Source organism: Clytia hemisphaerica, unplaced genomic scaffold, assembly GCF_902728285.1.
Source record: "Clytia hemisphaerica strain Z4C2 unplaced genomic scaffold, Clytia hemisphaerica genome assembly, whole genome shotgun sequence".
NCBI lineage: Eukaryota > Metazoa > Cnidaria > Hydrozoa > Leptothecata > Clytiidae > Clytia > Clytia hemisphaerica.
Window position 1 is genome coordinate 30813 of NW_027103826.1, and position 13562 is coordinate 44374.

Consider the following 13562-nt stretch of genomic DNA (forward strand, 5'->3'; position numbering starts at 1 on the left):
AGCAGAATATAGATTAAATTTTCTCAAAAAATACTACACTTTGAATTGTTTGACTTTGTCATTTTGACAATCTAAGGGTAGATCTACAGTTTACTGAGATATTGATACCTAGCACAGCCACTAACAGACTTCTTGAGTTTCTGTCTACCCTTTTCCCTGTATTTCATGTAGCTGAGCCTGAGGGGAAGATATAGATTAATATCCACTGCATTGTATTAGTTAAAGCCAACTTAAAAAACGCTAACTTTATCTTAATTATATACAAAATTGTACTCTTCTATAATTTTAGAGCATTTTAGAACTTTAAAAAATATAGTGACTTTCACCATGGTGGACCAGAGAGATGGTTGTGAAGAAATCAAGACTTATATTACATCAGAGGATACAATGATTGTAAAAGAATACAAGAACATCATCCAGGAGGACTTGTATAGCTCAAGGGGTGCCTCTCTCCTTGACACACTTATTGAATGCTTCATGCAAACTAAATCCAAACGATTGGTCGAGTTATTGATTGGGATCAATGATTCACTTTGTATGGTAAGTATGTTTTGTCCTACTGCTACTGCAATAGTCTTCTGTCCGTTACAAACAGTTATTACCAGGTGCACAACTAAATAAATCTTTGAAAAGGGAAGAAGAATGATAGAATTTTAAATCTTAGTGACCCATTTCGCCGTTGACAAATCAAAAGGGCCAATCACCAGTTTAGTGTGTGTGAGAAAGCTAAGAGTTTTTCTGTCTAGCTAGCCTTGAATTTGAGATTGTCCCTTTTTGTATAATGAAGAGGGTCCCCAAAACCATGACTTGAATCAAAAGAATGGAAATCACCAGCCATAAAAAACATGGGAATATCAATTCCCATTGAGTTTTGGTCCGTTAAGTTATCCATACTGGCTGAAAAAATCCTACCGGGTCTGTGAGAAGGGGTGTATTTAATGAGAGTGTGAAATACCTTTATGTTATGCTTTCTTTTTGTAGCGACTTTTTGACAAGCTGAACGAAAACTTGAAGCACGGTCACCATGCTGAAGTTGCTGGCTTATTGTTTTCGATCATAAATAAACAGGTAAATCTGATTGTTGACTCGGTTGACTCTAGCCTCCAGGCTTTTAGGCCTTACTCTTGGTCTATAGGCACTGCTATAGGCGGCCACTAGTAACCCCCACCAGGAATTGCTTATTAATAGGTTTAAACATAATAGACAACTTTCACAAAAGATGTTTATCAATAGAGATTTCAAATAAAAGAATGTTTAAACACAGCTGATTGGCTTAGGTTTCGAAACTCTCTATTGTTTCATTAAAAAATCAGTGCGCCTGCGATTTATCCGAAGAATTTCAATATTCAAAACAAGAGCAGTGCGCATAGTTATCCCGAAGAGTATGAGTTTTACGCTCGAAACAAAGGAAGATATGACGTAGCCTAGGTTGACTTACTCTGATTTATATTTATTTTATTCAACACACTGTTTTATAGCTCTAGCCAATCTATTAAAAGTCGTTAAAAAAGAATTTAGGTTAAAACAGGGGGGGGGGCACGCAGTTACTACAAGACAGTATGACACTTACTACCGTGGTGGTATTGTATTCAGAAGTTATGAAAACAGTTACTACACAGTGTAGTAACTGCTGTTTGGGGGTGGTGCCAAACACTAAAGCTAGCACTTTTGGTGTAGTAAGTGCTTATATTTTAATTCTTTTTAATAAAGAACTTTCAAAATTTTTCACAAAAAATGAATTTTTTTGTGAAAAAATTCTTTGTTAAAAAAAATATTTTTGTTATAAATATAAATGGACGAAAAAAAATTTTTCTCAGACCCAACTTTGAAATTATGCTTTGCCTAATTATCATTAAAATGTTCTCAACAGCTGTTAACCAAGTAAATTAAAAGAAAATCTAGCACAAAAATGGCTTTAGGTTGAAAAATAATCGCAATTTAGGGTAATTTCGAGGATCTTTTTGATGATATCACTCAAAAACAGGGGTGGTACCTGGAAATCTTTTCTGAAAACAGTTACTACCAAGGTGTAGTAACTGCAAAGGGTGGTGGTCCTGAAAAAAAGTGTTGAAAAAGCACTTACTACACATCATGTCTTGTAGTAACTGCGTGCCCCCCCCCCTGGTTAAAAGATACTTGGTGCTTCAAAAATTGTGAAACATATTTTATTTTTCTTTCTTTTATTTTACAACCATTATTCTTTCAGCCTTACTGGTTACACAAGATTGTGGGGACAGGACTTTTTGCTACCCTCTTGAAGAAATTGAACAAGGTACCGCAATGCCCTAAGTTTTAGTTTTCACTACTTGCCCGGTTTTGTTCTTTGCTCCGTTCCATTTTGTGTTGATATTTTCCAGATGCCAGTCTTTAAACCACTTTTTCTATAACAAATAATAAGAAAATTCTTTTAAGTATACAGTTGCCGTTCTCTAAATCAACGTTCTTCTATTCAATGCGCTTAATTATTTGATAATTATTGGAAGCCCACCTTCAACAACAACTCTCATAAACGACGCATCACTATACGATAGTTTCCTTTTTTCGATAAAAAAAAAAATAATAATACTTTTTTTACGTGGATAGCCCAGTAATCTAGGACTTTTAGACAGTCTTTTGATTGTTTTCGACCACGGCCAGCTGGCTCGGCTATCTATGAACTGAACGGAACATTGGAAGGAGCGGGGATTCGAACTGCGAACCCCTGGTTCGAGACGCTGTCGCCTTTGACCACTTGACCATCGCTCCATTCGATGAAATCCAATTCCCCTTGAAAATTGAACAAGAAGCCGGAAGGCGTGAAGGTCCAGCTGACGTGGCAATAACCGAATGTCGTTCGTACCGGGTTCCGCTCTGAGCTTCTATTCTTTGACACTTTCTTTGTATTGTTAAGTTTCGAAAGTTTTTGATGCATTTCCCGAAATATCGAAACTTTTGCCGCTGATGGGATTCGAACCCACTATATACAAAGCACCTATGATTAGAACGCCAGCACCTTAACCATTCGGCCATCGAGTCACAGCTGCATTATGGAGTTCAAAGTTGCTTATAAACATGGTATTGATTCCAAACTCTACCCGGGGGCTAAAACCCTAACCAGGGGTTAACTCCCATCCCCAACCCTAGCCCTAACCCTACCTGACCCTACCTGAAACAACCTTTTAATCTAACCGGGAAATTTGACTCTACTACCAATTCAATCCAAAACATAGGTCAAACATCGCGCGGGTAGGCGGGGCAAAAATTCTAGATCGGTGGTTGGTTTAGCCTGGACTTGTTAATTTATTGCGCGCACAGGCCCCGACAAAGACAACATCTTTTCGATCAGTTGCTTTTTAAATGTCCATTCTGCTGCGCGCTGGATCAATGAGTGAGCCTCAACTGTACAAGATAAAAATAGGATCTATTAGATGGAAACACAGGAGCTAAATTTAAAATTGTGTTTTTTCAAACTCCTTTCCAGATTGACAATGATTTCTCATTACTGATGAATGGTATCATCATCTTGTCATCACTGCTACCTTGCGTGCCTGCTGATTTTGGTCCGTACTTCAACGAGCTCTTTGAAATCTTGATGCATTCTGCATGTCTATTATTGAAACCTATTGAATATATTTTCAGTAAGTATATAATGGGCTTTGTGATTTTTTATCCGAATTGGATCTTTAAAAGATGTATGTTCGAGTTGCTAAGTAAACAATGGTTTTTTTTCCAAGTACTTATTGCACCCATTAATAAACTTAATTGGAAATTTTCAAGTTTCTTTTACACCAAAAAGTATCGTTAACCTTAATTGGACCGTCCCTTATTAAAGCTTAACTCCCTCCAATTTGTACGGAGAGAGTTCTAGTCCCCTAGAAAGGGCTTTTTGAAAAGTTGGAACCATCGAGTTTAAAGCTTGAAGGGCTAGGAGTAGAATCGCACTACCATATCAATCGTTCTTCATCATCATTGGAACCACAGTCAATTCACTCTAATTTGAACTTCTATTATTCGAATCGTTAAGTAAATCGAACTAATATATCAGTCTCCTCAGCATGAAATTGCTTTAAATTACTCTCTCTATTTCGAATCTTTCTCTAATTCGAAGAAAAGTTTTGTTCCCATGAAGATCGAATTAGAGAGAGTCAACACTTTTTTTATATTTTCAGGAGATACGCCTCCAGTGTGTTCGCTACACCTTCACGTTGGCGTGTACGTTTTCTTTCAACGGTTGTATTCCATGTATCCAAACAATTTCATATCACACATGAAAGCTTACGTGTCACGAGAAGAAAAGAAAGGCAATGAAGTCTTCACCAAAATCATCAGGGTAGGTTGAATGTTCGAAAACACTATTTGGTTGCTTAAATTTGGAGGGGTTCTTCAAATTCTCAGACAACCCTGTAAGGGGGGGTCTGGAAAAGCCTTAATTAATAGGGGGTTTGGCCTTTAGTGGAGGGTTCGGTTATATATGGGGGGGGCTGGCTAAAACTTTTTCACCAAATAAATTTATTAATTAAAATTTTATCCCAGGGTTCACGACCTCCGTTATTAAGGGGGGTCTGAGAGATTTATATATAGGGGAGTTTGGCCTTTAGGAGGGGGTTTGATTATAGGGGGGCTTGAACCATCCAGGAAACTATTTTAGCAATTTTTTGTCAAGAAAGGTTTTTTCCGTCATTTAAATTTCAGTGATGCACACCATTATGGTGACACAAAGTCATAATTTGCTTTTTTATTCAATTTTGGTGAAAAAGGTCACAGTAAGTCAAAATTGTTTTGTTTCCTTGACATGTGTTATTTTACTTTATAATTTATATCTTTTACAGCCATTATTTGATTTCGTCAAGTTGCACCCTGATTTGATCATTCAAAGTCACAAAACAGAAACCAGTTTAAACAGGTTTGCATAAATAATTATTTCTTTATTACATTGATTAAAGAAATTTACAGGAGCCTTATCTTTCTATGTTATTTATTCATTCTAAAGCTCTGAATATTTTTAAGTTGAATTTTTAAGTCCATTGCAGGTAAAGAGAGATTTTTCCCCCTTTTTTTAACACTGATTTCTAATCGACTGCTAATCTAAAGTTCGTAGAGAACAAATCTGTTAATGTTTTGTAACTCCCAAATTCTCTGTTTTCGTCCCTTAACCCAGTTAAATTTGACTGAGACCTAATCCTTTTGCAAATGCGTTAAAACTCTTAAAATGTCACGAAGAATTAATTTCTTACAAACTAAATGTGAAGAGTTATGCCTGTAACATCAAAGGCGCTCTTTTTTGGTCTTTGCGTTTTTGTTTTGAAAGAGGGGTAGAAAAGGGTTTTGTTTTTGTGCTGTATGCTCCAAGTAAGCGATTTTGATTGCCGTTTGCATACCTTAGAAGGTGTAGCCCGGGGTCCACTTAAAGCTTTTTTTATAGACTGGATGGCGCGATTAAGTGGCCCGGTAGTATATGGTAATATACTTTTGCTTAGGCGGACTGTAAAACAGTCCGCTAGGTTTAAGTTGTTTTTGGAAGGTAAAAACAGTATGAAGCAATGTTTTTATTTAAGATTAAGAGATTGCAAATCTGTTAATCGCGTTTGTTTCTCATTTTTGATTATATCTTTCAACTCCAAGTATTTTTATTGTTATTTGGATTTTGAACATTTTTTTTCAAAATGGCGACCTCGCCAAATGCTCCTAGTCTACTTCACTGGACTCAGCGTCATCAAAAATTATCAAAAAGCAAAGTTCAGCCAGGAGTAGACTCTAGTCTATAGAAGGTGTGGAAAATTACTGTTCATATACCATGCCTATTTTAAGAGTTCGCTCAACATGCAAATGATCCTAGGTGACTGGGTTCAAGAACTGATCAAAGATGTTTTTTCAGACCGTGTACTGTTTCAATTTCCGAATTTCAATGATTATAGCGGGCTCTCAAATTTAGCTAACTTTTGTAAGGTACCCTTTAGTCCGTGCTTTTATAGGAAACAATTTAAGTTTTGTGTCATTTGTTAGGTTTAACATTAAACCATGACTGTTTGTTACATATGTAGCATTGCTCCATCTTCAAATATGGTTTAAAGCTGAAAATATATCGTCATTTTTCATGTTTCGAGCACTATTTGGTCCTCTCGATGTCAACGAGTTTTTGACGAATGGCCCTCTGGATATCCACAAAAATGACCTTGTATTCTCACTTATGTGATGTTTTTACCCGTCTCGGAAGGAAATCCATTCTGGGATAGACGTCCATTTAGCACTCTTTAAGCAACAATTTCAGAGTTTTTTTTCTTTTCTTCTTAGGTGGAAGGTATTGCAACCACATGATGTTTTGGCTGAGTGTCAACGCATATCGCTAGATCCTTTAGATTGCGTTAAAGAAGGGTTAAATCATTTCGATGACCACAATCTCCAGAGCTTGGAGAACACCAATAACCAACAACCAAGCATATTAGAAAGCTCCATATCTTCATTGTTAAAACTGAACTCTATTTTCTCTAATCCTGACAAAAGTCATAACAACAGTTCTATCAGGCGATCCGAAAGCGCACGAATGTCGTCTAATAACCGGCCACAAAGCAAATTATCTTTAACCGCCCTTGAAAGCGGGTGTAATCCTTCTGAAGTCTGTCAAATGACAACACCACCTTCGTCCCGCCCAATCTCACCTAGCCACAGTGCTCACGACTTAACGTACTACTCTACGCGCACAAATCCAATGTCTTCTGACATAGAGACAGGTAATGAATGCCACGGAAGTATACAATCGTTAAACGAGTCTCAAGCCGACCGAAAGTCGTTGAACGATTCTCAAAACTTCGGTAACCGATCACCGTTAATGCTCCATAAAACGATGTCTAACGAAAATGTAAGTCAAAGAAACACTCTTCTCAAAAGCCTCATGTCAAGTCATCAATCCACACCTTTAGATAAAGACAATATAACAAACTCGCGTAAATCAACCCCAAAATCTCCACGTCGGTCTGGCAGCCATCGGAGCTCATCCAAAAACAATCGACCCACATCGAATGAATTTTTGAAATCGAGGCTTGGACACTCTGATAATTTTGACTACCATTCAGCTCCTACAAGCCCAATGGTTCCAACTAATAACACTAATACGCATGCGCAGTTCTCATTTAACACGTCAGACATTGAAGAATCAAAACATGGTACAAGTGATTTAAACTCTGCCAACAGACCACAATTACAACCTACAAACAAAAACCGTTCAGCGTCCCCATACCCCATACCGTCAAATCCACAGAACAACCAGCCTACGAATATCGATATTCAATCTTCTTTAAAGAGACTGTTTTACGAAGCGAACAATATAACTATGAATAATAAAGATCAATCTGATGTTGGAGTCCATTTGGATGTAATAGATCAACAACATCAAACGATGCTGAATAGTCGAAGTCCAGTCCAAATTCTAGATGACTTCATACAATACGGCACAGAGTTGAACTCTCTTCTTGTCAGTAGGTAAGTTCATATCCACTTACCATCCATTCTCCAAAGGCTGATTTTCTTTGTTTTTTGAAACTAAAAAAAAAACGTCCCATTCTTTTTTTCGCACCTGTAGACAATAGAAAAAGGTGTAAAATAAGAATTGGATCGAGTTTAGGGGGATGATTAGATAATAAAGTTGCACGTGCCTGACCGCGCGACTACGGCGGTTGAAAAGGTGTATTAAAGTTAGCACTTTACACTTGGCTTGCGATGTGAAATAACATCAGAATAATTTCACGTGACTTTGTTTTTTTCCTTTTCATTTTGACAGAATCCCAATGACGTCACAAATAGAAACAGACTGGTCGCATTATGGTTCAGGTAAGGGTTAAGTGAAGATTTTGAACCTTACACTTATTTTTATAAGAACAAAAGGCTTCGATGGCCAAAATATTAAGAAGAAGTTAAGAACATTTTAAGGCTTTGCCGACTCTGAAACACCCCATTTCTTGGGAAATTGGACGAAATTACTCACCAAATGGTGAAAATAAGACTATGTTAAGAACATTTTAGGTTGCTTAGAAGTAAAAAAGTTGAGAACATCCAAAGACTTCAAAAAATTTTGAATGTTCTTATAAAAAACCGTGTATTTTAAACTTCAACTTCCAATTGAAGTTCGTAAAGCAGAAAGTAATATAGAGCTTTTGAAACAGGTAAATTTATGTATGTAAGTAATGTGCATGGAAATTCCTAGCATGATTGACTTCTCAATTCGAGCTTCAAGAGACCAAAAATTTATTTGAATTAGAGAAAGATTCGAATTACAGAGAGTAATTTAAACCACTTCTTCCAAGCTTGGGAACTAAGATATTAATTCGAATTACAGAGAGTTGACTGTAATACTAATTTTGTCGCAACCCTTATTTCTAATACAATAATGACCGGTTAGTGAGGGCTGTACTGAGAAATATTGCCCGAGGTCAAGTAACAACCGAGCTTGCGAGGTTGTTGCGTTGACCGAGGGCAATATTTTCAGTACAGTCCGAAAAAACCGGTCATTATTGTATTTGTTAACCGTTTGCTTCAGCTTCGATTGATTTTTAGCGCTTTATCCACGAAAAATAGCGAAATAAAGCGAAGAAAACAATTGAAAAGAAATAAAAAATTGTTATGATTTCTGACGTCAGAAATAAAAAATGAGAGAAATGATGTCAACGCATTGTTCATTTTCCTTTGAAAAAGTGACGTCACAATGAATTTTCCTAACAACGGGCAACTCTGGACAATGTAGGCCCGTCGTCATGCGAAAAGAACCAATTGCATTGCGCAAAAAGTCGTGTAGCCCGCTTCGAAAAAGTAACCGGTTAACAAAATATTATAATGCCCACGTAGTTTTCTACGTAAGATTTAAGAATTTATAGCTTTCAGGACAATATCATAATGGTTTGATAAATTTGACTTTTCCCTAAATAAACGTGTGACTTCATCGATGTAATCTTTCCCTTGTCTCCCTGGTGGTAACATACTGATTCCTTCTGAATTTGACATATATGTCGTTGGAGTCATTAATAGCAGATAGTTGTCCAACCATTTCAGGTTGACCTTTGTGTAGTTCCTAGTCTCCTAGTGTCGTAAGACCAGGCAGAATATTTAAATTCGAAATAAAATTCGAAATTAGCTAAATCAAATTTGAAGAAAAGGTGATTCAATTTCCTGAAATACCTCAAGGGAGCTAATTTTGGCGAGCAGCAATAATCCAAATTGAATTTTGCGAGGTAGGTATTCTTTTTAATTTGTGGGCGAGAGCTAATAAATTCCCATAAGATTATGTCCCATTCCATTGGTAAGATTAGTTAACATTTTCTTTTCACCCATATTGTCAGGAGGAGCGGTAGACGAAATCAAGATCCTACAAACGCAAGTTCAAATGATGCACACACAACTACAATACGAACGATACAAATCAGAAATGCATTGTATACGAAACCGTCGTCTGTTTGCCAACCTTCAACGCTCAAACGAAGCCATTTCTACTGTCGAATCGCTGGTAAGGGTTGTCCTATAATAGACTGGATCGCGCTATCATCTATTGTCTTTTTTTTACGTTTTGGTCAATTTTTGAGGCGTCTTCTTAAATTTTCCCCGAAATTCTAAAGACTGCCTGTATTTTTTTAAGAAATCATCGACCGCCCCTTGGGTTTAGCAAAACGGGGGTAAAATTATTTTTCCCTCGGCGCTCGGGTAGCTCATTTATCCAGGCAACGACAGGTCCTACCAATTCCCTTTCTATTGGTTTTCCCACAAAATAAAATAACTGGTTTTCACCAGGTAAAGAAATGTATCTAAATTCCAATATGTTGCTGATTTGTTTCAAAAGCTGTATTATTATTTACAGCGACAAGTCTTTTTTCGTTGCCAGTGTACGAGCATTCTTCGATGTTTAATTTCAAAATTTTCTTTCTAGAGGACACAGCTAACCCTGACAGAAAGGAAATTACAGGAAGAAAAACGGACATTGAAAGCTAAGAATGACGAAATAAGGTAGGTTAATATTCCACTTGAGATTGAAACCCTTCAATTCACGATATGCACCATTGCAATGTCTTCCACGGACCCAACAGCTGATTGGTTGAAAGTGATGTATTGACTGATTTTACGTCACTTATAACCAATCAGCTATTGGGTCCGCGATGTAATGTCAGAAGACATTGCAATGGTGCCTATCATGAATATGGATTCTAGCAACTCTAAACACTTTAAAGAGCCTAGCACGATATATTTGTTCTATTCTTTTCCTCCCGAGCTCTGGGAGATAGTCTAATTGCCAAAAAGAAACAAGCGATCACTCTATCAACGTTTATATTTTTCAATCTCATCGATCATGTTGTTATTTCTATCCTTCTAGAATGCTAAAGACCATGTTTTCGAGTCGTGAGAGAGAATTGAACAGTAGAATCAGGTAAGGCTTTTAAATTCCGAATCCTTTAATCCTTAATTTTTTTTCATCCTAGGAATTTGTGTCATGATGGAGAACATCTTTACCAAATTGTATGGCCTCTTCTAGATCAAAATTAATCGAGGGTGATGGATTCTACCCCCTCCCTGGGGATACAAAAATCATCAACGAAAAATTTCGTGATATTCACTCATATACCGTCAGTGTATGAGTAGTATATAAGTAGTAGTATTGTTTTCTGCTCTCGCAAAAGGTCTTCTATTTTTCGTTTTTCTTACAGTGAGCTAGAAGATTCCAGTAGGGTGTTGTCGTACAAATTGAAAACAACAGAAGCCACAAAACAAAACGAATTCACAAACAATAAATTACTTCAAAAGGTATTCTTCGCTTAATCTCATTATAATCACAGATTTATTTACGCAAATTACTTTCTTAGAAAAGGTTTTCTAAAAGCATAGCTCTTCCAGAGTGTCCCTTACATCCCTCCCTGATGCTTTTGAGTACCTCTCCAATTTGATCTTCAAGAGGGACTAAGTATTTCTCGAACTAAAGAAGGATTCGAGTTAAAGAGAGTTTTGTGTAAGACTTTCAAAACCGGTAAGATAAAGTTTAACTTTCCCCACTCCGTAACCCTCACCCGATTCATTTTATGATCAAAAGGAATCATAGGTAACTTTGGACTACCACCCTCTGACAACGACTTTCTGTTGAAGGTTTTTGCGTTTAACCAACGGGAGCCTTTATGGGATGCAATCAGTCCTGATTACCCATGATGCATTTCGAGACTATAAAAGCAGCACCCTGATTTGAAACTTTGGATGAATGAATTCTTTCCTTCTTTAGGAATTGCACAAAGTAAAGAATCTTTTGTTTGAAGCCACGGAGGAAATATCACGCTTCCAACCCAAGATCAAGAATATCCAGAGTCTCAACTCCAACGTATGTTACACCCACTGACCTTCGTAATCCCTGGACTAAGTTATATCTGCTGTCACCACGTAAAGAAACAATTGCAGTATTAAAAATTTGCCTTAATCTGAAAGTATTCAAGAAAACTGTATCTAGCGTTCTCGATACATTTACACCCAGTGTAAACCATTAGCAATAATTCTTTCAAAGATGGTTTCTTATAGACGGCTATTTGAATATAATTTTTTTGCTTCAATTCATCGATTTTTGGTGTATTTCCCAGCAATGTAGAGGCCAAATTTTTAAAACTTATCCCCTCGGACCAAACCATAGTTGTCCCTCGTGCCTCCCCCCCCCCCCATATCAAAATGGATCTTACGGCACTTACTGTTAAAGCAAGATTATTATTAACTTTTAAAAATAAGCTCAAAATTTGAAATGACAAAATTTGCTGTGGTGGCAAATAATCTAATTTCAAAATGATAATATAAGTTTGCATTTTCTTTTTGTGTGTGCGTTTAGGTGAACGATTTACAAAAACAATTATCCGTCCAAATACACAAGTATGAGAAACTGAAAAATTCAATCGAAGACTTTCAAGTGAAGAACAACCATGATGTGTTGTTGTCTCAGAAATTGAAATGCACTCAACATGCACTTCAATGTAAGCGAAATCGTTATTAGTAACTAGTGAGCTTCAGTTTATTTTATACATTGGAGTACACGTTTTTTTCATTAGATGAAAAAAATATCATTTTTAGGGTGAGAACTCAAAAAGTCAAGGGCATCCCAACGATTTCTTTTCATTCTTCATTCACAGCATTACAAGCAGAGAGAGAAGAACAAAAAACCAAACTTGAAGTTCTCAAAATCAAGATCAATGAACTTGAGAACAGCAATACAAAAAAGGTGTGTAGACTGAAAACTCCTTTTCTAAAGTCTCTGAATAATGCACTTACTTCTTTCTAGCTAAACTAAATTTTCATTTTGATTGAAACCTGGTAGACGTTTGTCTTGTTTCACTTTGTGATAAGCTCATCCCTATCTTTGTGATTAAATTTTAATTAAAACCAGCCACTGCGCATTGTTTCCTTGAAAAGCAGGAAATTCGTGTTAATTTCAAGGCCGTTGAATACTTACCTAGTCAGGCCTAGTATTATCCCTGTACTAAGATAGTTTGGTGCAGTATTGATTTTGGACCTATCCCGGAGGTAGGTCCGCGATTGGCTTATATTTTTTTCTGATTTTTGACACAGTAATGTAAAAAGGTAATTTTTATAATCTAATAGAGCCCGATTTTCAAAAAATATTTTTTTGCATAAAGATAGAGGGTAAGGTTCTCTAAGAAAGTGTCTCAAGCAGTGTTTTTCGGAAAATTTTTACTCTCTTGCTATTTGTCCTATTTCATCAAGTAGATCCATTCAGCATGTTGCTTGTTTTGTTTTTTTTCATTTTAAGGACAAAGTGATAAGTGAAATGAAAGATCGTGCACAACATATCAACACACGGCATAAAACAGAAATCGGCGTCATCAAAGAACGGCACGAAAGTTGTCGGAAAACTTGTCAGTCTCTGCAATCATACATCACTCAACTTTATTCCAAATTCGATTGCAGCAACGTAAATAGTAAGACGTCTCACGTTTCTTGGAATAATCATAAATGTGGTGAAAAGTGTAAAAAATCTTCAACTGTTGACGGATTAGATGTTCAGGCTCCGTCATCACATTCCGACCACGCACATCATCATCGGCATCATGACAACTCACACCGGCATAACATTTCAAAACCTCCTTTATCACTGGCCTCATCTGCGACCAGTGCGGCTTCATTGAGCCGACCGACATCAATGGAGAACCCTTTCAGTCAAAAGACAAGAATGAAATTAGCATCTTTTGACATCAGCGATTCTGAATTGTCTTCGCAGGGGTAGATGGGTTGAGATTTATTCCATATTGATTCAGATCGTTTTCGTTTTTTGGAAATAAAAATGTGATTCTTCTTGACAATATTTTTTTTTATAAATTCAGTTACTATATTTTTACCTATTTATGATAAAATATGACTTTATATAAGTATGTGATTAGGTTCTTTTTAATTACTTTGAAGTCACCAAATCTAAGCTTGGTTGTTTGCTTTTCAATAACTGAATTTTAATTGCATTTCTTTCAATATTTCCCTGATTCCGATCATCTTGATGTAACATTCTTTCTAATCAGTGATCTCAGTTCCTCCGTCTCAGATTGAAATCCGTTTCTTGGGTGTTCACGGATAAC

At 36.6% G+C, this 13562-nt stretch overlaps 1 protein-coding gene across 1 annotated transcript; it reads left to right on the top strand.

Annotated features, from left to right (window-relative positions):
- The first annotated feature begins 289 nt into the window (after positions 1–289).
- Positions 290–13299, top strand: LOC136806727 (hamartin-like). Its single transcript, XM_067063317.1, has 16 exons — positions 290–540; positions 982–1068; positions 2207–2272; positions 3461–3617; positions 4149–4309; positions 4809–4882; positions 6271–7455; positions 7754–7803; positions 9306–9469; positions 9887–9963; positions 10328–10381; positions 10659–10755; positions 11222–11317; positions 11810–11951; positions 12108–12196; positions 12746–13299. The coding sequence occupies exons 1-16, from the start codon at positions 328–330 to the stop codon at positions 13217–13219; spliced, it is 3186 nt and encodes a 1061-aa protein (XP_066919418.1). The 5' UTR covers positions 290–327; the 3' UTR covers positions 13220–13299.
- Positions 13300–13562: the final 263 nt, after the last annotated feature.